Source organism: Microtus ochrogaster, chromosome 4 (genome assembly GCF_000317375.1).
Source record: "Microtus ochrogaster isolate Prairie Vole_2 chromosome 4, MicOch1.0, whole genome shotgun sequence".
NCBI classification, from domain to species: Eukaryota; Metazoa; Chordata; class Mammalia; order Rodentia; family Cricetidae; genus Microtus; species Microtus ochrogaster.
Window position 1 is genome coordinate 92,559,116 of NC_022011.1, and position 25,541 is coordinate 92,584,656.

General features: G+C 54.4%; 1 protein-coding gene across 3 annotated transcripts; it reads left to right on the top strand.

The window, feature by feature from the left end:
- Positions 1–24,761, top strand: Tnks1bp1 (tankyrase 1 binding protein 1). 3 transcript variants are annotated; one of them, XM_013346006.2, is made up of 12 exons: positions 1–113; positions 2,907–3,006; positions 3,970–4,594; positions 6,046–6,115; positions 9,646–10,998; positions 13,273–15,374; positions 21,511–21,880; positions 22,124–22,274; positions 22,381–22,517; positions 23,494–23,651; positions 23,872–23,944; positions 24,351–24,761. In XM_013346006.2, the coding sequence occupies exons 2-11, from the start codon at positions 2,922–2,924 to the stop codon at positions 23,930–23,932; spliced, it is 5,112 nt and encodes a 1,703-aa protein (XP_013201460.1). In that variant the 5' UTR covers positions 1–113; positions 2,907–2,921; the 3' UTR covers positions 23,933–23,944; positions 24,351–24,761. The 3 variants fall into 3 exon arrangements, with proteins under 3 accessions (XP_013201460.1, XP_005346744.1, XP_026633676.1); XM_005346687.3 differs by lacking the exon at positions 1–113 and adding an exon at positions 398–1,055; XM_026777875.1 differs by lacking the exon at positions 1–113 and adding an exon at positions 2,521–2,585.
- Positions 24,762–25,541: the final 780 nt, after the last annotated feature.

Sequence of the window (25,541 nt, forward strand, 5' to 3'; positions counted from 1 at the left end):
CTCGGGGCTTGCACTGGCTCGGTCCCGCGGTGACGGTGGCGGCGGCGGTGGCGGCAGCAGCGGTCACTGGCGTCGGGGTGCCTAGCTGAGCGGAGCCCGTCCTGGGGGAGCGCGTGAGTGCGGTGGCGGCGGCAGGAGGGGGCGGGGTCCGGGGATGGGGGCGGGGAGGGGCATGGAAAGAACCGGGCGCCTAGCAGCCCGGATCTCATGTTGGGGCGGCGGCGGCGGCGGCGGCGGCGGCGGCGAGGGGGGTCTGTCACCAGGAAAGTTTGCGAGGGCCTGGGGCGCTGGGGACGCGGGGACGCTGCGGAGCTGGCGCGTGTGTGCGGGGGTGGAGGGCACTCGTGCCGGGAGCCAGAAGAAAGCGGGGAGAGGCGAGGGTGGGGCGGGGCCGGGGGCGGGCTGAGCGGCTCGAGGGATCGCCCCCCCTCCTGCCCCTGCCTTCACTGGTCCCCTTCCCGGGCTCCCATGGCACGCCCCCAGCCACCCCAGGCAACCCCCACAGTCCGCGTCGCCAGTCCGGGTCTGTTCCTTCGCGGGCCGCTTGGCATCTCGCGCTGTCCTCGGCTGCTGCCGTCCCCCCCACCCCCTTCTCCGCCCTCATCTGCTCCTCCTCTTCGGCTGGCCGCTCGGTGTCCGTAAGCTCCCCACGGAGGCCCTCCTAGCAGCCCCTTGCCCTGAGCTGTTCCGTCTTCCTGCTGGCCCTCCCTCTTCCCACACTTAACCCTCCTGGTCGCACTAGTCGCACGTCCAGCGGGAGACCTTTAGGGACAACCCTGCCTGCCCTTATGGTGCTTGCCCAGGGCTGAGGCTACCCGGCTCCTTCCCATCCTTTGGGGGCAGCCTTTACTCCCAGGGCTGTCTGGCTCGCCTAGACCATTAAGGGTGCGGAGTTCTTGAGGCACTGCGATTCTGCAGCTTGTGGCCATGGCCTTGGTTTCTTGGGGCTCCTGGCTGGGGCCTCTCTGCTGTAGCCACGTCCCCTGTTGGGGACTCGAGCCTGTTTTCCTCTCTGCAGCCTCTTATAACCGCAGAGGTGTCCATCAAGCCTGCAGGTGAGAGGGTTTTTCTGTTCTGGACTAGTTTTTTTCTGTTTCTAACCACCCACACCACATCCCTTGTAATGATGTTCAAGGACAAGGAAACAATCTTGTGTATTTTTAATTTTATTTTTTCCTGTCATTCCCCCCACCCCCACGCGTTATTCTCCCACGTACCAGGGATACAGACCGTGGTAATTGGCTGATCAGAGATTGCCATTGCCAGAGTTTCTCTCCGTGCCCTCTTTGAAATAAGCTGGGACAGGGTCAAGGATGATAGGGGTGTCTTTTGCAAAGACTGGGCACCACAGGTCTTTTTAGAACTGAGAGGTGTCTTCTCAGACCAGCTGGAGTGGGAGCAGGACTTTAAGGTTGCTACACAGGGCCGGTTGGAGAGGGCTGGGTTGCCCTCCAGGGCTGTGTGCATTCCACACAGGGCCGTGTGAGGCAGCTTCCCCCTTGCTTTTGAACCAGAGGGGCAGTGCTCACGATTCACCAGGCTGCAGAGCCTGAGGGGTTCTTGTGGGTGGGAGGGTGCTTCAGCTGCCAGGGTGGGAACTGAGGAGGTGGAGTGCCTGAGGAACTGGTGACTTTTGGGGATGTGGAGGAATGGTCTAGGAATGCAGCCTAGGGTAGGGGGAGAGGTATATAGATGGTTACCAAGGGCACTGATTGTAAGTCACGTTAATAGTGGCCAACTGTTACTCATCACTTCCCTGCTTGGGATTTTGCATGCATTGTCTGGCTTGAAACTCGAGTCTTAATACCGTCTTTTTTAGATAGGGAAAAGTCACACAGTTCTAAAGTGGTATGCCTGCTTAGCGGTTAAATCTTGTAATATCGGATCCAGAAGTTCCTGTGACAGGTTACTACTGTGTGGTTATCATCTGGTTTAATTTCTTCTGGTCACTCAAAACTCCTTCAGTCTGTCTCCAGGCTAGTGATCCACACACATTTCCATTTCACAGGCTATCGGGGACCCTCCCTGACTGTCCTAGAAGGCAGAACCCTGGGGAGTTTTCCTCCAAGTCAAACCCCCCACCCCCATGTAATCAAGCCCAGTCCGTTCTCCCTGCCCATCCTGGGCCAGCTCCTCCTTCCCTTTGGCTAGGCCCTGGAAATCCAGTGGGAGGCCATTGCTATGGTAACAGGACTAGGCCCTGGCTTTACCTCATCAAATTCCTAGCTGAAGCCAAAACGATTGAGAAATTAAAGGGAAAAAATGTATTCCAGATGTTTACTTTTTATTTCTTATTTCCCAGTGTTTGGATGAGACAGCTCTGAGAGAAGGAGGGGGGGTGCAGGGATGTGGAAGGAAAATGGGGGAGAGGGGGGTAGGGAGCCACTCCCAGCCATAGGGGGAGGGAGGAGACTGGGAAGAGGGGGGCCGGCAGTGGGGCGGAGCCCCAGGTTGGGGAGGAGCGGGTTTTTCCCGTCTCCCATGAGGTGATTCCCGAGACTTGAGACTTTCAGGCCCTCTTGTCCCGCCTGGAGTGCAGATACCTTTAGTGGGGCTGCCTGACCGAGAGGGGTGTCTTGAAGACTGTAAGTGGGGTGTCACAGGAGGGAGCTCGGGGATGGTGTGAGTGGAGGTCGCTCTCTGATGCTCCCCGTCTTTGAGGTTCGGAGCCAAGAGCTGGAGAACTGTAGTAAGGATGTGGCTGTGGGGACCTTCCGCACCCCTCCTGTGGGGACCTCCTCGACCTCCTCCTGGAGTTCTCTCTCTTCCTGTCCCACACAGCCTGGGTCAGAAATAGACTTCCTCGGCTAAGCCTGTTGCCTCGCCCAGCCCCTTTCCTTCTCTGCCTCCCCCTTTCCTGGGTCTTCAGCCACCCAACTTAACACCGCTTCCACTTTCTCGAACAGGGTCCGCCGCCTGTGATGAAAGTCGGGGAAACCACTGCCATGGCTTCCCCACTGCCCCAGGAGATGGGGGAGGAGCTGGCGCCTCTTGGCTCTGAGCCAGGTACCAATGGGTGATGGGTGCAGGGTGGGGCCGGTGACTGGGAGGGTGGAGAGGGCAGAGGCTGCACCCCTGTGCTGTCCTGCCAGGTAACTGAGTGACAGCTGTGTTCTGTGAGAGGCAGCAAGGGTGGAGTGAGGGCCTTGGGAGCTGGGAGAGTGAAGGAGAGCCCCAGCGGGTGTGGACGCAGAATCTTTAAGATGGGTCCAGTAACTTTGAGAAGGAGACATGGAGTGCATTTCTTTCTCCTTGTCTAGACTTCTTGTTATCTATTAATGCTTAGCTGAATGAGTGCGTGATACGGGATTCTGTTATAGAAGGGCTGTGGACGGGAGAGGTCTTTTATTTGGCATTAGAGTGCCTTATATACAAGGCAGATTTCTGGTCTTTTTTTTCTTCTTCCTGTGGCAGATTTACTTCTGTTTGACATAAGTCAATAGTAAGTTTGCATTCCTGATCACGAATCACATGACATTGAGGAGGTAGCCTGGGAGTGTTCAGGGATACGGGGGCGGCGGGGGGAGCTCACTTAGGGTAGGATCTTCACTGTGGAAATAGGGTCCACAGGGCCCTATAAAGAAATAGAGCTACACTGGATACCCGGGCTGACTGCTTGGTGGGCTCAGACAGATGAATATCCTCATTTGTTCATTCGTGTATTTGATAGGCGTCTGTGCTAGGTGTAAAACAGGGTGCTTAGAGAAGTCAGGTGCCATAGCACCCACAAATAGCTTGAGCTTTTAAGAAGGGGAACGGGTGAACACGGAATGAGTTTGGAGAAGGTAGGCTGCTTCTGGGATGTGAAGAATGGAGGCAGGTTTTCATGGAACAGGAAGCGCATACTTGAACCGACAGGGATGGGAGCTTCCTGGAGTTGGAGGCTGGGAGATTTGGTACAGCAGGAGTCACAAACATTTCTGCTCCACCATCCTCCTGACAATTCCAATGAATCCTTCCTTTCAATAGGTGACCCTCGGGCTAAACCACCTGTCAAGCCCAAGCCCCGAACCTTGCCCAGTAAGCCAGCTCTGCCCGCCAAACCCAGCCTCCTGGTTCCTGTTGGGCCTCGGCCTCCTCGGGGTCCCCTGGCCGAGCTGCCTTCTGCCCGGAAGATGAACATGCTGGCAGGACCCCAGCCCTATGGTGTTAGCAAGCGTCCCCTCCCGTTCGCACCAAGGCCTGCAGCTGAGGCACCTGCCCTAGAAGTTACCCAGGAATTCGGGAAAGAGGATGCTGGGAAAGAAGACTTACCCCCCTTAACACCCCCGGCTCGGTGTGCTGCACTGGCCGGTGTGCGGAAGGCCCCTGCCCCCTTCCGTCCCTCCTCTGAGCGATTCGCCACCAGTACAGTAGAAGAGATCTTAGCCAAGATGGAGCAGCCTCGGAAGGAGATCCCTGCTAGCCCTGACCGCCTCTGGGGCTCCCGCCTCACTTTTAACCACGATGGAAGCTCTCGATATGGCCCCAGGACCTATGGTACCCCTGGACCCAGAGAGGATGATAAGACCACTGGCAAAGGACAGTCCCAAGAGGGGACAACGAAGTCTCCAGCGGAGTCCCAGGAAGAACGGAGCAAGACTCCTGAGGAGAGGTGAGAAGTCTTGAAGGGGCCAGGGAGCAAGTGGACTCCAGTTAATTAGGTGAACGTGGGTCAACCGGTCTCAACCTGAGAGTATCAAATGGTGATGTCATTGTGTTCGCTCTCTCGCTCTCTCTCTCTCTCTCTCTCTCTCTCTCTCTCTCTCTCTCTCTCTCTCTCTCTCTCTCTCTCTCGGTGTGTGCGAGTGTATGCACACAGTGCCAGGGACTGAACCCAGGGCCTTGGGCAGGTGTTTTATCACTGAGCTACAACCACAGCCAACCATAATTCTCTTTATAGAGTGGGTGCATGGCTGGCCAGAGAGGCATAGGGTTCAGTAGATCAGTGTGTAGTCCACGGAATGCATCCATACCCATGCTCCTTGGAAGAAGGGACTGTTAGGTCTGTTTTAGAGACTGGACCACCCAGGCTCCAAAGTGACTTCCTCCAGCCTCTCAGTTTGAATGCCGGTGCGCATGATTCTAAAACCCGTGATCGATCTTAACTGCTCACTCTCACGATCTGTAGGGCACAGCCCTAGCCTGTGAGGACTGTGATGGGAGAGAGTGGACAGCAACAGATCTTAATGTACTTTCAGCTAATTTCTGCATAGAGATGTCTTCCATTTAGAGACTTTTTCCCCATGGTGTACTGCTTACTCGTAGCTGCCCTGCATGTAAAGGAAACCTGGCTGGGAGGTGCTTCTTGGGTTAGTAGCCACTGTTTGGGGTGGGAGGCGAGGGATTTGACTACCCAAGGCCGGGGAGAGCACCAGCCTGAAGCCTGCGTAGTTAGTCCCAAAGGTTGCCTTTTCTCTCTCACTTTGGAGGCTTGTTGTGGTCTGGGCTGAGCCAGTAGCTGAAGGAAGGCCCTGCCCGGCCCGGCCCTGCCCTGCCCTGCCCTGCCCTGCCCTGCCCTGCCCTACCCTACCCTCCAGCTTTTTCTTCTCTCACCTGAAAACACCTGGTGGTTGGGTTGGGACATTAACCTTTGCACATCCAGGACCAGGGCTGCTGGGACTCCCAGCCTGGATTCCTCCTTCCATCCCTGACGGTTTCAGTCTTGGAAACCCCCACCCCCACCCCCCTTACAGTCATTCAAGAAATATCAGTAGGGCTGCCAGGACTAGCTACATTCTAGCCACAGAAGAAACTTAACCCCTTAGGGACTAGGAGAGGGAGACATTGTCTCCTTAGGAACCCCTGAGTGGTCTGGAGCCATCTGATGTTCCTAAAAGGGAGGGGGATTTTAACCTTTGTGTGCAGGAAGGGAAGGAAGTTATGTCCTGGCATTTTCTCTCTGGACACCACCTAGTTTCCTTATCCCAGGCTCCAGGCCAACCTCAGGAATAATAAACCCTGGGGTGTTTAACCTCTGGGTACTGTTAAAATCGCTTCTCCCCTTTTCTGTTTTGTGACAGACTTCAACATTCCTTATCTCCCCTCTGTCTCCCTTCCTCTCAGGAGCATCACTTCTAGCCCGGCAGTGAACGGGGACCTGGCTAAGCCAACCAGCTCTGAGCCACCTACTGATGTGAGTTGTCTTCGTGTCGTGACCACAGCTGTGGTAAAGTAGAGCGGACGAGTTGTCTGACATCACCTCTTATGCTTTCAGAGTTTAGATGGGGAAACTGAGGCCCATGGGCTTGCCCAGGGACTGGCCTCCAAGACTCAGATCTTTTTTTAAACTCCCAGCCAGTGTTCCTGGTCATCAAGGTGTTTATGCATGGTTGATCAGGATGGTTAGGGCAGTACTCATGATACCTGTGATATCCATAGCATTGACCAAGCCCCTACTGTGTGCCGAGCATGTCCTAGGAACATTCGTTAATTTAGTCCTTTTGGCACCTCTAGCTAGCAGGCCTTGTAAGCCCCTTCTGAGAATGCCAGGACTTGGGCTAAGTAACTCACGTGACCTGAGGCAGGACCTGAAGTGTCTGACTCTAGAATCCCACCTGGTCATACTGCTACTCCTGGATTCAGAAAGAGGAAAGACTGGGCTTCCTGTTAATTTCTTCTCTCCGATGAAGCCTAATTTCCTGAGCAAACTGTGTTTAAAACAACCCTTGCATTGAGAGCCGTTGTCAGCCAGAGGCTGTCTCATGTGCCCTGGGAATGGAGCTCTGGGTCTGTGTAATTGTATGCTATATGTTAGGACATCAGGGAACAAACTGTGCATTGTGCTGCTGTAAGGCCCTCACCTTCCAAAGGGAGCCAGTCAGAGACTAGGCTGACATCCTGGAAACTGGCAGGCACACAAGGTCTTGCATACACGCTCGGAGAACTGGGAAGGTCACATGCCGGTGAGGATAGCGGGAAGTCCTCACTGCATAGGTCAGGGAGTGAGCCTGTGAAGTCTGAGGAACAGCATTCTTGGCAGAAGACTCGGCAAACACAGCAGCGAAGAAGCCAGAGGTCTGGGGGTGCAGGAGAGGAGGACCGAGTAGTAGTGAGACCAAGAAGCAATACGACTAGATCGCAGAGGCTTGGAGGCCTTTGAGGACTTTGACTTGAGCAAGGAGAAGCTACCGCCAAGCAGTCTGAAGTCAGAGAAAACTGCCTTAGTTGGGAAGACATCTTGCTTTCTCCAAACAGCAGCAGAGATCAGTGAGATGATGTTAATGGCTTGGATCCTAGAGGCAGCTGTTGGAGCTGGCGAGAAGTAGTCAAATCTGGATTGAAATCTACAGGTGATAAAGAGGGGATATCCAGAGTCTCTTGCGGAGGGAGCACGCAGCATCCAAGAATACCCCATGGCTGTGGCCTTAGCATGGGAAGGATGAGGTTCCCACGTACTAAGATGGGGACTTTTAAAGGCAAAGCGTAACTGGGAGACATACGAGGAGTTGGCTTTTGCGTTTGTTGAGATCACGATGCTCTTTAGACGTCCAGATGGAAATGTCAGCTGGGTGACTGGATAGAGTGTGATGATGTTTAGGGGAAGGGAATGTGTTTGAAGGAAGTCTCGGAAGTGACCAGCATAGAGATGGTGGCTAAGACTGGCTCGGGTCACCAAGGGCACAGGTGGAGACAGGGAGGACAGCTCCAGGGCCTGGACTGCAGGGGGGGCCAGCAGCTGCCAGTCCCTCCGTGGGGTTGCCTCTGGTTAGCATCAGTTAGGTGACCTTGGCAAATAGTTAGGAGTAAGACGTGGAGGAGAAAGCCTCTTTGGAGTGAGTCAGGAGAGGTGGGCTAGAGGAGCTGTGCATACCTTCAGGTAGCAATACTTTCCGGAAAACAGATGGTAGCTAGAGAGAGATGTGGGGCCAAGAGTCATCTCTCTCTTTTTCCGTCTCTGTCTCTCTCCTGTTTCTGCTCAGACAGAAGAAAATAGAGCAGTTGGTGTGCTGTGGGAAGGATTGAGGGGAGGGAAAAAAATCGATGTTGGAGAGAGAAGAGGGGTTGGCCTTAGCCTGGAGCAAGGACACTGCCTGGTCACCGAAGGGAAATCAAGCCCTCCTGGTGGTGGACAGGAAAGGGTACAGAATGTGGGAATTCTGTTCTGAGGGAACCGGAAGCAAGGCCATCAGCTGAGAGGCCATAGGAAAGAGGTGTTGGAGGTTTGAGGATAGACTTGTAAATATGTTGTTTGTTGGGGTAAATGGAAAGTAAGTTCGGTTGGTGGGCACCCGGGAAGCAGTTGGAGGTCAGTGACCTCCTCGGTCATTGCTGTGTGTTTTTCTCCAGCCACAGCTAACTCCCCAAGTGCCAGGGTTGGCAGAGAACATTTACACATTTTCAGACAGTAAGGTGAAGGGAGCAGCGAGGGTGCTGAGGATTGTGTTGTACAAATGGCAACTGTTGGTGGGAGTGCCAGAGAGTTGAGGCCTGGGAGGAGGAAGTAGGGTGACTGACCCTTGCTTCCCAAGGGGGTTGAGGAATGCCAGAGATCTGGGAACGTAAAAAGAACCGGCAGGACAGATAGGAAATGGGCCGGACTGGTAGCAGACTTAGAGTTGAGACTAGAGGCAGTGGCGATGTGGTTATTGGGAAGGATTGGCGCTAAAGGTTTGACCCCAGAAGAATGCAGGGACCGAATCAGAGTGTAGGGAATCAGGATGCTGGAAGACTTGACGCTGCCCTTGAACACAGGGATGGTAAAAGTGATGCCCAGAGGCTTTCGCTAGTCCAGGGGCTGCCATTTTCAAGAAGTAAAGTGGCTGTCAGAAGACTGGCAAAGGGGTGGGGCCTCAGGGTTACAGTCCAAAGGCACCAGTGTGGGAACTAGATTATTGAAGAGGAGAGTGGGGGCGGGGCTTGAGAAGAAATAGAATTCGTCCTATCACCCAGATGCAGCGGACAGTGACATTGGAGGCTCGAGGTCACGGCCTCCAGTGGTGGGCACGGCCTCCAGTGGTGGGCACAGAAGTTGGGGCCAACGTCAGCATATCTGGGTTCACTTAAACTGCCTGGGCACAAGCAGAATGTCACAGTGCGGGAGAACCGGGGGCTTAACGTCGCCTCTGCCTCCATTCTCTGCTCACAGTAACCACAGCTGGCTTTTTATTTTTAAAATACCCCGGGCCCAGATGCACAGGTCTTGTTTACTCCTTCTCTAACTCCGAAGTGGACAAGACTCTGTAGGAAGGAGGCTTCCATCATTCTTTGCTTGAATCCCCGGCGTTGGGGCTTCCTCGGGTATTGCTGAGACCCGTGGGCGCACAGAGCAGAGGCTGGGACTTCATTGCTCTCTGTGGTGGTGCTCCGGGAGATGGATGCTCTGGGCCTGAAGTGGACCGGCAGTCCCTTTTGTTCTGAGACAAGCTGATTCCCTTCCATTCATGCGTATCTAGGTGGTCAGAGTCCCCCTTTTCTTCTCCCATTTATAAAACATGCAGCCTCTTGGAGAAGGTGCTCAGGTGCACCTTGGGGTGGGGTTTGGACCCCTGAAGTATAAGAACGATGCCAGGTGAACAGAGCTGGGAACCTTTTCTGGGCGGATGACCCGGTGGAGGAGCCCTGCATGAGTTCACCTCCTGGGCCTTTCCCAGCTGACCCGAGGTATGTGTGTGAGCTTGGACCCAACTGAGGAGTGACTGACAACTCTTGATCTTTCTCTTGTAGGTTCCCAAGACCTGTACCACCCCCACTTCAGACCCCATTTCAGAGCACGGAGGCTGTACCAGCACCGTCCTCCCTGCTGACGCCTCCGTCCCGGCCTCTGTCCCAGCCTCCGAGTCTCCCCGGCTTTCAAGCCACCAGAGCTCTCCCCACCATTCTCAATTTTCAGAACCCCCGAGTCTTGCAGCTTCTGAGGCTGCCGTTTGCCCCCATGTGACTCCAGCATCCTCCAGTGAAACCTTGCCCGATGAGCATCCCCGCCATTCCCCCAGCTCAGAGCTGCCTACTGAGGCAGCCCCAGCAACCCTCAGACCCAGTAGCTCTCCTGTGGAGGCAGTCTCAGGACACCCCAGCCCAGAGCAGCCCCCAGCTGAGGGGGCTGAGCTGCCAGACCTTACACGAACGTTCCCATGTGGGGAGGAGGCAGTAGCCAGGAGTCGCACAGAGCCCTGTCCCAGCAGCCTGGCTCAGCGCCGATTCTCAGAAGGGGTGCTTCGGCCACCTAACCGGGACCAAGAGAAGCTGGGGGGCTCGCTGGTTGCCCTGCCGCAAGACCAGGGGAGCCAGTCAGCCTTAGATCGTCCCTTTGGAAGTGGCACGGAGTCTAACTGGAGCTTGTCACGGTCATTTGAGTGGACCTTCCCCACGAAGCCCTCAGGTCTGGGTGTGTGGCGGCTGGATTCCCCACCCCCATCTCCCATTACCGAAGCCAGCGAAGCCGCAGAGGCCGCTGAAGCCGGCAGTTGGCCTGTCTCTGCCAGGGAAGAAGGAGTGTCCCAGCTGGGACCAGGAGCCCCGTCGTCTCCAGAGAGTCCAGGGAGACCTATTTCTGGGGTTCAGGGAAGTGATCCAGGTGTCTTCCTACCCCAGAGAGATGATGTAGAGAGTCAGCCTTCGTCCCCAGCTGTTCTTTCCTCTACAGTTGAGGGCCCAGCTGGAACACCCTTACTGCAGGCCGAGGAGAGCTATGAGGACCAGGAGTCACTGGCAGGGCGGGAGTCTCCCATCGCTTTGGCCACCAGGGAAGCAGCCCTGCCTGTTCTTGAGCCAGTCCTGGGACAGCAGCAGCCGACACCCCCTGACCAACCCTGCATCCTCTTTGTACCTGATGTACCTGATCATGAGCAGGCACTGCCTTCGGAGGAGGAGGTGGTGACCCTAGGCTGGGCAGAGACCATCCAACCCAGGACGGAGGCTCAGGACCCATGTAGGGTGTCCCCAGAACCGACAGGCCCCGAAAGCAGTTCTCGCTGGCTGGATGATCTCCTGGCGTCACCACCGCCCAACTCCGGCAGTGCCAGGCGGGCAGCTGGATCTGAGCTAAAGGATATTCAGTCACCAAGCACCTGCTCGGAGGTACGGAGGACGTAGGGAGGGTTCTCTTAACATTGGTACTCCAGAGTAGAAGGTAGCTGTGGACCCAAGTCCCATATTTCTGCAGTTGATATCAGAGCCGTATAGGGTAGTGCTTATGGTTTAGCTGTTTGCGTTCTGGTCCTGACACCAGCATGCACTAACCGAGCCGTCCTAGGAGTAAGCCTTAATTGTAAGCTTTGTCCTTTTATAGAGATGTGTGTGCGTGCATGCATGTTCACACCTGCGTGTGTGTGTGTGTGTGTGTGTGTGTGTGTGGTGGGCATCTCTGTCCACCTTTTTTTTTTTAAACATTCTACCTTCATATGTGCCTGCACGCCAGAAGAGGGCGCCAGATCTCATTACAGATGGTTGTGAGCCACCATGTGGTTGCTGGGAATTGAACTCAGGACTTCTGGAAGAGCAGTCAGTGCTCTTGACCACTGAGCCGTCTCTCCAGCCCTGTTTACCAAATATTTTTTTAAGACAGGGTCTCAGTGTTCACCCATTTACCTAGGCCGGCCAGCCGGCCAGTGAACTCCCGGCATCCTCGTGTCCCTGCCTCCGCTCTGCAGGGATCGTAGGCACACGCCCTGTGCCCAACTCTTTTGGGTACTGGGGGATCTAAATTTGGGTGCCGATGCTTGTGCTGCCAACACTTTTCCAATGTCGCCATCACCCCTGCTGTGTTTGCCTATAATGAAGTGGAGAAAGAGCTCAGGCCCTGCATAGCCTTTGCGAATCCTGGGAGTATTATTATACAAGGGAACACCGTGTAGACTGGGGGTGCCTGGGTTCTTCTGACAGCAGAGCTGTGTTTCCTTGGCTCAGCGGCTCTACCAATTCCTTGCCCAGGTGTAACCGTGAGTCAGAGACCTCTCTCCCCTCTGCCTCAGAGTCTGTGTATGTAAAGTGGTGATACCCGTGATTGGCTGGACCGCAGAGAGCCAGAAGACTCAATGAGTCGGGACATGTAAAAGTATTGGGGCTAGTGTTAGTGTTGGGCTCATTATAAATAGTTTATGAGCGTTGGCTTTACAACTGGAATTACCGTTGAGTTCAAGGTCTGTTTTGTAGACCAGCCACTGAAGCCCGGAGGAAGTGGTGTCCCATACAAAGTTACCCAGCAAGTTGGTAGCTGGGCCTGAGCCAGGACCAGCCCAGTTGTCGGCTCTGTGCCTTTTCTCATGCCAGGCTGCCTCTGCATTGAAGGGCTAGGGATCCAGGTGGCTTTTGAGACAGAATTTTCAATCCTGGACTGGACTGGTTAGGTTGGAGCTGGAGGCAGGGAGGAGCCCCCAGAGGCCCTCTGGAGCTTTGGAGGAGGAGGGAGGAGGAGGAAGGGGTTAACAGCACTCTGACTCCTGCAGTAGGTGTGTCTGTCCCAGGATGTGAGTGACTCAATTGGCTTCTGGGCGGGGCTGCCAGAACTGCAGCTGCTCCCAGGGCACGAGCAGGGCCAGGGCTGGCGGGAGCCAGAGCCGTCGGACAGGTCCTGGCTAGGGGTGCAGCCTAGCCCTGTCCTGGTACCTGGCTCACCCAGCAGCCCCTGGGTGGTCAGTAGGGAGGTGTGGGGCATGGCCTGGCCCGGGGAGAGGGAAGCCAGTATGTCTGTCCTGGAACGGCTACTGGCCAACGCGGCACTGCGGGACGAGGCTGGCAGGCTCCGGAGCCCAGAGCCCCGAGCCCGCCCGCCCTCTGGGGTGAGTCAGGGAAAGTTGGGTGGGGGTGCAGGGAGCCTTGTGCCCTGAGTTTTCTGGGCTGGCTGAGGGCGGAGTCTTCCTGGGGAAGGCTGTGCAGAGGGAAAAAAAGGGCCTGGGTGCTCCCGGGGGCTGGAAGAGCTCTGGGTGGTGCTTTGCAAGGTAAGTTGCAGATCCGTTGCCCTTCACCGACAGTGTGCCCCCTCCTCCCAGTCACGCATTTAGGCCTCTCCTTCAGGCTGGGTTTCTCCTGGCAGCTAGCCAGGTCTTGCCCAAGGGCTGTAAACATGATCACAGGACTGTCTGAGTGTCCATGTGTGCCAGGCTGTTCAAATGCTCCCGACTGGTCCCTTCATGCAAGTCACATGAAGTAGGAATTACCTGTTTAAGGTTGAGGATCCTTAGGCCCAGAGGAGTTAAGTGATTTACTCAAGGTCGCACAGCTGAAATCTGGGCAGCTTTCTTCTGCCACAATGGGGCTCTGAGGCACTAGGTAGCCATCTTTCTCAAATTGGGTTGGCTCCTCAATTAACTCTAAGCCTTCTTTCTCTCTCCCCTCCCCCCTCCTGTTTTCCAGGGCCTCCTTGGCTGGGCCCAGAAAGACCTGCAGAGTGAATTCGGGGTTGCAGCCGACCCACACCCCAGCAGTTTTGGCCCTGCTAGCTGGTCTCAGGATGCTTCTCAGAACTACAGCCTAGGAGCCCGGAGCCCTGGTGGAGACTCAGGCCTGGGGAATAGAGACTGGAGCAGCGAGTGTGGGCAAGGGTCCGGGCAGGGGGGCACCAGGGAGTGGGCCAGTAGATGCAGCCTTGGCCAAGAGGTGATAGGAGCCAGTGGCGGCCAGGATGAGAGTGAAGTGTCTGTCCATGAATGGGCAGTGGGAAAGCCAGCCCAGCTTAGCAATCAGGGCCCAGAGTCTGATGCACAGGAATGGGAGTTCAGGAAGAAGGACTCACAGAGCACTTACTCCAGCCGTGACAAAGAGCTGCAGGACCAGGAGTTCGGGAAGAGAGATTCCTTGGGATCCTTCAGCGCCCGAGATGTGAGCCTTCAAGACTGGGAGTTTGGGAAGAGGGATGCAGATGAGAAGCGTCAAGAACTGGGGATGAAGGACCTCTCCGGCGGCTACAGCAGCCACGATGCTGAGAAGCAGGACCGGGAGTTTGAGAAGCGAGATTCTGTACTTGACATCCGTGGCAGCGCGGCCACAGCCCAGCAAGACCAGGAGTTCGGGAAGAGTTCTTGGCTGCAGGATTACAGTGGCGGCTCAAGGGCCCTCAGCTTACAGGACAGAGGATTCGGGGCACGCACCCTGAGCTCCGGGTTCAGCCCCGAGGAAGCTCAGCAGCAGGATGAGGAGTTTGAGAAGAAGACCCCAAGTGGCGAAGACAGGTTCCACGTGGCCAGCAGGGACACGGGCCACCTGGAGGGAGGAGAATCTGGGGACCTGCTGAGCCCTAGCACACCGAAGTTGCAAGATGGAGCCATCAGGCAGAAAGACCAGGGCAACTGGCAAGATGGTGGTTCCAGCCAGGAGATCACAGGGCTGCAGGGGAGAATTCAGGCAGGAGGAAGTCAGAGCCCTGGCAATGTGGACTCAGAAGACAAAGAGAGAGGGCAGCGAGGCTGGGCTGGGGAGTTTGGCCTTGGTGTTGCAGGCCAGTCGGAGGCAGCATTTAGTCCCGGGCATCAGGATTGGAGCAGGGACTTGTGCATGGAGGCTCCTGGGAGCAGCTATAAGTTTGGCATCATTGGCGATGACAGAGTGAGTGGAGCTGGCCTCAGCCCTTCCGAGAAGATGGGAGGTGGCCACTTTGTGCCTCCTGGAGAGACAAAGGCCGCGGGGGCCCTGGACTGGACTGACCAGCTAGGTCTCAGGAACTTGGAGGTGTCTAGCTGTGTGAGCTCCGGGCGCCCAAGCGAGGCTGGAGAGAATGTTGTGGGACAGATGGGCTGGTCGGCCAGCCTGGGCTTGAACAATGGGGATCTGACCCGTCATTTGGGCACTGGAGGTTCTGAAGAGCCCAGGGGAATGGGGGTTGAGGAGAAGGACTGGACTTCTGACAGTGAGGTGAGGAGCAGGGACTTGTCAGGACAGGGAGAGAGAGGACGGCACAGCCAGGCCAGAGAGAGTGGTGTGGGGCAGCCCGACTGGTCAGGTGTGGAGGCTGGAGAGTTCCTTAAGTCAAGAGAGCGAGGAGTTGGACAGGCAGATTGGACACCTGATCTCGGATTGAGAAACATGGCCCCGGGGGCAGGCTGCAGCCCTGGAGAGCCCAGGGAACTTGGAGTGGGTCAGGTAGACTGGAGTGACAACCTAGGTCTCAGGAATTTGGAGGTGTCCTGTGACCTAGAGTCGGGAGGTTCTCGGGGCTGTGGAGTTGGCCAAATGGACTGGACCCAGGACTTGGGACTCCGGAACCTCAATCTCTGTGGGGCCCCAAGTGAAGTTAGGGAGTGTGGGGTGGGGAGAGTGGGCCCTGGCCTAGAGCTAGGTCCTAAGAATAGTGGCAGTTTGTCCCCTGGTTTGGAGAATGAAGACCCCTTGGAGACCAGGGAGCTGGGGGTCGGAGAAACAAGTGGTCCAGACACGCAGGGTGAAGGCAGCTCATCACCTTCCTTGGAGACCCATCCTGAAGACACTGGAATGGATACAGGAGAAGCCCCAGGCTTAGCCAGGTAAGGTACTCCATCTGGGGACCGGGAGGGAACGCGCAATTGCTCCTTAAATGAGGGACCCCTTTTGGGAGGGAAAGGCAGTTTTCCCTGTGGACTATGATGGGAAGGGGAGTCCTCTAGGTCTGTGAATGTCAGCTTCACATTTTACATTTTACGTTAAACTTGGAAACACAAAACTTAGATACGTTCTTTCTTGGGGGATGAATGTAAAACTTGAGGTACTATTTTGCAACTCATGTTTTGGGCCGAGTTATGACTGTCTAAGGGAAGTGGAATCTACCACATCTTTGGTGGTTTCTGGTAAGTTGTATGTGTGTGACTGTGCGTGTGCTTGCGTGTGCAAGTGCACTTGTGTGTGGGAGCACACACATGCACGCTTCTGTGCTTATGGCATGACTACCTCTGCTAGTATTTCTTTCACTGTATTTTTGGGACAGGTTCACTTGCTGCTCTGAAACTTGCCAAGTAGGCTACGCTGGCAGGGCCAGTCACCAGTCAGCCCCAGGGGATCACCCTGTCTGTCTCTGCTTCCCCAGTGCTGGGATGGCAAGCGTTACCAAGTAATCCATCTTCCTGGTCTAGTTTCTGGTGAGCTCTGTAGCCCTCAAGCTCTGATGCCAAATGAGCTTGCGTAGGTAGCAGAAGGCGACCCGTGGGTGGTGACTCTGGCTGTCTGGCCAAGGGGCTGGGACTAAGTGACCTAACCTGCTTGTCATGGAGCCCAGAAGAGCAGTGGTCAAGGAATCGGAAGGTGTTGACCCCAACCCCTCCTTCCCTTCCTCCCTCTTTATTTTTTGAGACAGGGTCTCTCTGTGTAGGTCTGAGTGACCTCAGACTCTCTGTGTGAGGGCCAGGCTGACCTCTAATTCAGAGAGATCAACTTGCTTCTGTTTCTCAAAGGGGTGCTGCCTGGGGAAGAGAACTTTTCTTGGGGGGCAGGCTGGTAAGATGGATGTTCTAAAGCCAGCAGAGGTGGTTTCACACCTGGAGGGGAGGGCATGAGAAAGGCATGGTGTGTCTCTCGTTGATGCTTTCACCCACCGAGATGTGGCTTTCTTCTCTCCAGCGTGTGGAACTCTTTACCTTTTCCAGTTCCCGAGTGGGAGCTGAGGGAGGTGTTGGGTGGGGGTTGTTCTCGTTGGAAGGGCAGATGGCGGTGGGAGGAGAGCTGGAGGGACCAGGAAGGGGCTAGGGAGGCTCCGGGTGGGGGTGAGAGAGACATTTGGCTTGGAGGTGGAAGCGGGAGAAAGCATAAGGTTAGGAAGGGAAGCCGAGGAAGGGTGTTCTCAGGTGACTGGGCTGAGGATTGGGGGGCAGGGGATAAGGAACGGCGTAGGTTGCAGTGGAGTCTGTATGGGGTGGAAATGTGCAGAATTTGATGTTGGTGGGAGGGACCTGTGAGCCTGGTCTGGTGTTGGGCTCTGAGCTCCTGTTTCTGCCGTTGAGCCCGGGAGGACCTGGTGTCTAGGAGCGGTCCAGTCCTGACACAGGGATTATGGGTTCTATGCGTCTGTTCTCATTTCTCTTCCTGGGACTCAGCCCTCTGCTTGAGTGCTCAGTGATGCATTGATCTTCACAGCTGCCCTGTGCATCAGGAGAGGGATTTGGGTCCTCTTCTCTTGTTAGAGTGAGATGTGTGACCCGCCTAAGGTCACACAGGCTACAGTGTGCCATCCTGACTTCCTTCGTCAGCTGCTTTCAGGCATGGCCACTGTATTCAAAACAGATTCCTCAGGAGTGGGGGTCTGCCCTGCCCCACTGGGGTTGATTCCTGAGGAGGGCGAGTGGCCTTCTCTTGTGCTGTTTAGCATGGAGGGGCGATGCTCCCTGAAGACTGACGGGACAGTGCTTGTGTGAGGGTGACTTTGATGGGGAGGCTGCCTGACTCTCCACACCCCAAAGCACCTGTGCCTTTCTGGACACCATGATCCATCTGGTGTTGTCACCCAAGCTTAGAGTTTAGCTGGAATGCAGGCAGCTGAGCCTCATTGTATGTAAAAAAATAAACAAAAACAAAACAAACAAAAAAAAGCAAAACAACCAAATCAAAAAGCACATGTTTCTTGCACAGCTGGAAGGGAAGGGAAGCATTGTTTGCTGGCTCTTGTGGATGCCGTGTTTTCTGATGCGTGGCCTGAGGAAAGCCAGTCCTGTTTTTGGAAGGAGCTGTGCACTCTGTGACCATGCATGGGGTAGCGTTTCTAGGACTTGAACCAAGTTTTCCAGACTTCCCTGACTAATGCCCAGCAAGTTGGTGCTGTGAGCATCTGACCTGGGGCAGCTGATGCACCGTGAGATGCTTATCTTCCAAGAAAGATTTGGAGATTGTCTCTGTATCAGGAAGTCCTTAAGAATGGGTGAGGGTAATCTGGGTTGGGGTCTGTGTGCTGGTCCCGATGTTATACCCATCTCTGTGACCTCAGGCAAGTGACCTGAAGCAGTGGCCTTTTCTCCTCAGATGTCTTTGGCCTTACCTTAGAATCCACATACTCGGATGTAAATTGAGAATTTACTCCAGGCTCTCTTGGGGTTTTTTATGAAGAAGCTTAATACATGTAAAGTGATCAATACAAATCCCCCTCTCCTGTGGTAATTACTTTAAAAAAAAAAATACTAGTCACCTGCATTTGCATCTGCTTTGCAAATTTGAATGCTGGAGACATTTCTGTTGTGGTCCTCATGTTGAACGAAACACATCCCTGATGGCAATCATTGGTTGGATGGCTGGCAGGAGTAACTATGACAAGCTAGTGTGGAAGTGGGTGACCTGAGTTGTTCTGGATCAGGGCCCTCTCACCCCAGTAAGAGTGCTGCTTTTGTCTGACAGAGCTGGTCCAAGGTCCTCTGTTTTCTGGCCTTTGGGTCATCCCTGGCGCCTGTCCTTTGGACTCAACAATACAAAACCTTCCCAGCCAGTTTAAACTCTTTGTAGGATCCATGAAGACTCAAAGATCAAGTCCAGCTACCTCATTTCAGGGATGGAGAAACTGAGGCCCAGAGGGGGGGAGTATTGTGAGTTCCCTTCTGTCCCTGTGGGCCCTAACTTCATTGTCCTCTCTGAGTTCCTTCCCAGTTTCTCTCTGGTATCAAAGCCAACTTTGTCCTGTCAACTGTGTCATCCCAACTCTGACCCTGGTGTTCTGTCTTAGAACCTTCGACACGAGGACATGTTGCAGATTGTCCCCTGTATTTGCATGTGAAGCAGCAGTGGAGGGCAGCGTTGGTCAGAATAGGTCATCCTTAAATTGGGGAGCAAATGGGAAAGGCGTAGATGAGGCAGTGTCTCGGGCCAGGAGCCTCTGATCAGAATGACGAGGACCATCGGAGCAATGTGTGTTTATCACGTATCAGCCACATTGTGGGCACCTGTTTCTGCCAGGAAGCCCAGTGAACTTCTGGGATTTCTTTTGATTCCCATTTAACAGATGGGGCTTGGATGGGTCATGCAACTTGAGGCCAAGGCTGGCATGGGTGTGGTGGAACCCAATTCTGTAGGCCTAGCAGGCTCAGCTCCCAGGTTCCTCCCCCTCCTGTCCTTCCAGAAGGCTGCCCCTAGGTTGTGGATACCCTGGGATCTCAGTAAGGACAGCTTCTCAGATGCAGACGGCAGAGGCTCTTGGGTAGGTGTACTCTCCATTCCTCCCATAGAGCCCACTCCGCAGGGTCCTGACGACCTCTGCCCTCCGTGGACGGAGCATAGATCTTCCTGTCCCTTCTCAGTTGGTCCACATCTCTTCAGCTGCCTTGTTGTCCAGGCTGGGTGGGGTCCCGTTGCTCCTCTCTTGCCTCCTCCCTGTCTCTAAGCTGGCTTCAGGGTCAGCTGGGTTTGGCTGCCATCCAGGCTCTTGAGTCCTCTGTGCTGCTGCATTGTGGCCTCTGCCACCTTTTCCCTGCCTCTCCCTCCCGTGCTGCTTTAATTTCCATCTGTCAGCAGCTTATGGAAGGACAGACTGACACATTTCCCCCTGCCCTGTCTCATCTTCTTGCTCAGGCTTGACTCACCAGCCTTCTACAGTATCACAGTTACCCAGCAGTCTGGCTCTTAGACAATGCCCATGAGCCTTCACTGCCCCTGTGTGTGTCAGGGTGTGGCTTTGTGTTTGTGTGGGTGTGGTGGGTCCCAGCACACACCCAGCCTGCCCTAGGTGTGTGATGCGTGAGCATGTTTTAGGGAGTAGCAGCTGAAGACAATGCTGTGCTGTAGTCTAAGGTGACCGACCCTGCCTGATGTTTGTGTGGTCTAATCTCTGGAACAGAGGTACATTTCTGGGGCCACAAAGATGAAAAGGATCTCCCGGACAGGCAGTGGAGGCAGATACTCAAGATTGAAGGTGATTGGGCTGTAGGTTAGAGCTGGCGTAGGCTGGAGTCTGTAGCTCTCAGAGTTGAAGAGCTGTGTTAGCAAGACGGCTTCCGAGCATGACGTGGGCTCTGCAGAGGCTACTGGAGTGCATCCCTGGAGGAACATCCCGGGGGAGGGGAGGGCGCTGCGTGTCCCAGATGAACCTGTTCTGCCCAGGTTCAGTGAGACTGGGGATACAGAGTGAAGGTGTGCAGGGGCCGAGGATGAGATGAGGGTGAAGGCACATGGGCCGACTCCTGGCTCGTCCCATCCGGGCACATGCAGTGATACGTGGGATTTCTGGGAATATCCTGAGTACTGGATGCTGTGTGGACAGGCATTGGTTTGTTTTCTCCCTCGCCTGGACTCTGTAGAGAAATGCAGAGTATTTACAGGCAAAGGGCTTAGGTACAGGTGCCTGTCCTAACCCAAAGATGTAAAGCCCAAAATCTGAAACTTGAAAAAAAATTTTCTTTAGATTCTAATTATTTTTATTTTTAAATATTTACTTATTTATTTACTTATTATGTATACAATATTCTGTTTGTGTGTATGCCTGCAGGCCAGAAGAGGGCACCAGACCTCATTACAGATGGTTGTGAGCCACCATGTGGTTGCTGGGAATTGAACTCAGGACCTTTGGAAGAGCAGGCAATGCTCTTAACCTCTGAGCCATCTCTCCAGCCCTATTTTTATTTATTTTTAAATGTTTTGTTGTTTTTTTTTTCCTTTCAAGACAGGGTTGCTCTGTGTAGCCCTCACTGTCCTGAACTCACAGAGATCCGCTTGCCTCAGCCTGCTAAGTGCTGGGATTAAAGGCATTTGCTACTACTGCCTGGCAGATTTGCTTATTTTTTAATTTTATGTGTATGGGTTATTCATTTGCATGTTAGTTGGGTACCCATGTGCATGCAGTGTCTGTGGAAGCCAGAAGAGGGCGTTGGACCCCTGGAACTAGAATTGGTTGTCGTGTGGGTTCTGGGAATTGAAAGTTCTTTGAAAGAACTTTCAATGCTTTTAGCCACCAAGCCACCTCTCCAGTGCCCTGAAGTCTGAGCATGTCATCACATAGAAACCCATACCTGGCCCCAGTGACGGGTCACAAGGTACAGATAAACCAAAATTGCCTCAAAATTAACTCACGTCTACACCTGTGAGGTAAATATGAGACACAAAGGAATTTTTGTTTAGGTTTTGTTATCCACATAGCTCCTTACAGGGCTGGGAAGACAGCTCAGCCAGTAAAGTGCTAACAGAGTTTGGTCCCTGGAACCCAGTAGGAGAACTTGATGTGGTACCTGTGACGGCAGTGGTGGGGAGGCAGAGGCAGGAAGGTTTCTGGGACTTGCCGGCCTGCCGCCTTAGCCTACTTGAAGAAAGGTCCAGGTCGGCGAAAGGGAGCAGGGCAGGTAAATGTGTCTTAAGTCGATGCTTGGCTAGCCAAGTTTGATCTCTGGAGCCTACATTGTAGAAGAACAGAACTGACTCCCAAAAGTTATCCTTGGCGACACACACAAGCATGCGTGCTTGCGCGGGCCAGGAATGATGTCTGAGATGGTTCTTTGGCCTCACCACACATGCACTGACCCACAAAGAGATCTCGTTTTATGCATGTGCAAATATTTCAAAACTTGGAAAAGCCTAAATTCTAAAACCGGAGCCAAGCATTTTGATAACGGATGCCCAGCCTGTCGTGTGATGTAAAGCCTTGTCCGGGGCCTTCTGAGCAGGGAAGAGAACTGTGGTCTCACTGGCTGGTGACTGACCCTGGTTTCTGGCCTGTCCCTTTTGCAGCCCCAGCAGGTGCCTCGCTCGCTCCCCACCTTCTGGCTCCCAGAGCCTTTCGGAGGAGATGATGACAGCCAGCTCCTCAAAGGCAGCTGCTCAGAGGGAGTCAGCCGCTTCAGGCCCCAGGGTTCTGCTGGAGGAAGGAGGAGCCGTGGCAGGTGCTGGCCAAGGGGAGCCTGAAGAGTCTAGCAGAGACCCTTTGCCTCCCTCGAGGCCTCAGCCTGATGGCGAAGCCAGCCAGGTGCAAGAAGTGGACGGCACCTGGAACCTTACAGGGGGGGCGAGGCAAGATGAGCAGGGGTCAGCCCTGCCCCCCCGGCGGCCTCCCAGAGGACCTCTGCCTAGCTGCCCCAGTGAGGACTTCTCCTTCATAGAGGTCAGTGGAGGGTGAGCTTGCAGTGGTAGTTGGGTTGTTGGGGACTCAGGGTAAGTGGGTGATGGAGGCAAAGCCTCATTCTCAGAGCTTTTCTGAGTGGTCGATGGGAGACAGACACAGTCTGGGGTGCCTCGTGACAATGAAAACCCCTCCTGGGGTCGTGTTGAGGGGCTCCCCTTCTGGGGTGTGGTGACGCAGGACATGGGTCAGCGATAGCGATGATGTTGGTATTGTTTTGAGTAGGACACTGAGATCCTTGACAGTGCCATGTATCGGAGTCGTGCCAATCTAGGGCGTAAGCGGGGACACCGGGCCCCAGCCATACGGCCTGGGGGTACCCTGGGCCTGTCAGAGACAGCAGACTCGGATGCTCGGTTGTTCCAAGATTCAACAGGTATGATCAATGTATTGATTGGGGCCTGTGTCGATGTCAGGTTTTGGGGAAGCGTGGTGTCTGCCTTGTTGCTCAGGTTGTGATGCCTTTCCCTTGACATCTGCAGAGCCAAGGGCTTCCCGGGTGCCATCTTCAGATGAGGAGGTAGTGGAGGAGCCTCAGAGCCGCCGGACACGCATGTCCTTGGGTACCAAAGGGCTGAAAGTTAACCTCTTTCCTGGCCTGAGCCCATCAGCCTTGAAGGTACCATCGAATCATTCAGCACACACACCCGGCCATCTGGCCTGCTAGCCTTGAACTCAGCATTTCCTTCCTTCCTTCCTTCCTTCCTTCCTTCCTTCCTTCCTTCCTTCCTTCCTTCCTTCCTTCCACACCCACCCATTTGTCTGTTAGGCTGTCCGTCCGTCCATCCACCCACCAATTCCTCTATCCATCCACCCATCTATCCATCCACTCACACCCACCCACCTGTCCGTCCATCCATCCGTCCATCCATCCATCTGTCCATCCACCCACTCATTTCTCCATCCACCCATCTATCCATCCACCAATCTGTCTGTCCATCCATCAACCCATCTACCCACATCCGTCCCTTCATCCGTCCAGCCCTTCTCCCATCTCTTCTCTTACTGTGCTAAAGAGGATTCCAGAAGGTTCCCTTTGTTACTTGCTCACCTTGGTTCAGTGTGCCAAGTTTGATGGAAGAAGGAATGGGGTATTCTTTCATCTCAGCGCCTCCAGGGTGTTGTGGGGGTTGGGGGCAGGCATGGTCCACGCACGTGAGTATCTCCTGTGAAGGGAGATGCGTAGCTGCAAATGGGGAGTTCAGCCATGGGCAGGACCGTTCGGTAGAAGGAGTTATTTCCTGACTGTAACTGGGCCTGGGAGGTGGCTCGGGCATGGTTTCTTCTAAGCAGTTTCTCTTAGCCTTGAGGTTGGTGCAGGAATTGGCTCCGAGGTAGAAAGGACATTGCCTGCAGAAAGGGTAGACACGCAAAGGCGTAGGTGCAGGAAGTTACCGCTCTTTGTTCAGCCTAATTTATTGAATTTTGTCCATCTGATATCTTTCTGATGTTCAAGTGTAAGAGGATCAGCTCTGTGGGAGGCAGATCTTTGACTTTCTGTCTATGGAGGAGTTCAGGCCTGGTTCTGGGCGCTGTACCCTCTTTGTAAAGACCTGGCCTTCTGAGTCTTGCTGAGTCTTGTCTGTGTCGCCCAGGCTAAGCTGCGCTCTCGGAACCGCTCAGCCGAGGAGGGGGAGGCGACAGAGAGCAAATCAAGCCAGAAGGAGTCCTCCGTCCAGCGATCGAAGTCCTGCAAGGTCCCAGGGCTAGGGAAGCCCCTCACATTGCCCCCCAAGCCAGAAAAATCCTCAGGGTAAGTAAGTCACTGGGTTCTATCTGGGTATCTCCTGAGCTTCAGGTGTTATCTTGAGAAGAGGAAACCCACTTTGCAGAAATAGAAAACTGAGGTGGGTAGGACATTGAGCTGTCTCACATTAAGTAGGGGTCCCAGGCCTGCAACTGAACCCCAGGCTGCCTCTCCTGGTCAGAGGGTAGATCTTCTCACCTAGTGACCTTTGCACTCTGACTTCCAGGTCAGAAGGATCATCACCCAACTGGCTACAAGCCCTGAAGCTAAAGAAGAAAAAGATCTGATCGAGGGCCAAGGTAAGGCTGGGCTCCTGGGCCCGAGTGAGAGCTTGGGAGGCCCTGAACTGTCCTCTTACCTAGCCCTTGAGGCTCTCCTCTTTCTGTGAGAGGCTGGAAGGAAGCCGGAGAAACCAAACGAAGACTTGGTTGGGTCTCTTGGCTCCTCTAGGTTTGTTCCTGGGGCTGGAGTAGATCCTGGGATTGAAGAGTAGGAAGCACTTCCATCCTAGCCTGTGCCCCTGTGAGCTGGGACGGTCCTCCAGCTCCTGCACTTAGCCTAGGCCGGTCATCTTCCGATCATCCAGCCTACACAGTTCAGAGCTCCCAAGTTCGGGGCTTACATGAGGGAATCAGGATGGCCATGGGGCCTAGGAAGCAGAAGCCTTGACTCTTATCTGACCTATGCCCCCTCTTCCAATTGCAGGTCTTTCCATCTGGCAGTCTCAGGCAGTGCCATTCCTGTGGGGTCCCCAAGTGAGGAGACAGCTGGAGCCCCACTAAGGCTCAGACTGCAGCCCCCCTCCCCTCCCCTTCTGAGGAGAGTCTGGGAGGCACATTTATGCACTTTGTATCACCGTCCCAACTTCTTCCAGCCCGGATTCTCTGACCTTCCCTCTCTTCCCTTTACCCTCTTCGCTTCCTTCTTCAGCTCCCCTTGGGTTTTCTTTTGATACCAATTTATAGCATTTTTTATAAAAGCCTTTGATTTTTGTAATGGGTGGGCCCCACCTCAAGCCCCACCCCAAGCCCCATCCTACCCTTCCCGCCAGATGCCCCACGGAGACCAATGACATTTTACCACTTGAAACAATGAATAAAGTTTTTTGGGAATTGGTGCTGTGCAGGACCGTGGTATGTGGCGGTGCTCGTATCCCACATTCTGGTGCAGCATTTGGAAAACGCTACTTCTCCCCTGTGTTGGTGCAGCCTGTCATTCCTATGACAAAATAGTTAAACAAGCACCTCCAGGGAGGAAAACTTACTTTGTCTTACGGTTTTGTTCTGTTGTGGCAGGGTGGGCAGGATAGAACAGAGCAGGGACATTATGGTGTCTAGGAAGCAGAGAGAAACCCCTTTATTTTTGTGCTAGCGGGTGTCCCTCTTGTTTCTATCCTAGCTGGTTCCAACCTGTCGGGTACTCCATGGTCATTCAGGGTAAACCTCCTTCCCTTTCTGGAAATGCCTCCCCAGACACAGGTGTGGGCTGCTGATCTAGGCTCTTCTCTAGTCAGTGGGATCAACCATGTACTCTGTGAGCTCACCCAGACACTGGACACGTCGCCTCCTTCCACTCTCTGGACTTGCGTCTCTACAGGATGGTATAGTGGTTTGGGTGCTGATTCAAACAACACCACCCTGTCTCAGTAGCATGACACAAAAATGTTTATTTCTTATGGTCCAGTCAGTCAATGTGGTGACTGTGTTTCAGTCATTGGAGTTCAAAGTCCTTCCTCTGGTAGGCTGACTGTTCGTAGGGCCTTGGAATCCTGCCAGGCTTCCAGAGGCAGCGGCAGGGAGTCAGTCTTAGTCACTGTGGAGGCCGCTCAACCTACTGTATTTTGTTATTTGTTATAGCAGCTATAACAGCAGCAGGTTGACCTCTAAATGAATTTAT

What these genes read in the sequence shown, in the direction of transcription:
- Tnks1bp1 (XM_013346006.2), top strand. Translation starts at nt 2,922, where the DNA reads ATGAAAGTCGGGGAAACCACTGCCATGGCTTCCCCACTGCCCCAGGAG. An exon ending in GCTCTGAGCCACCTACTGAT is followed by an intron (nt 6,116 to 9,645) that starts GTGAGTTGTCTT and finishes TTTCTCTTGTAG; the next exon opens with GTTCCCAAGACCTGTACCAC. An exon ending in AAGCCAGAAAAATCCTCAGG is followed by an intron (nt 23,652 to 23,871) that starts GTAAGTAAGTCA and finishes TCTGACTTCCAG; the next exon opens with GTCAGAAGGATCATCACCCA.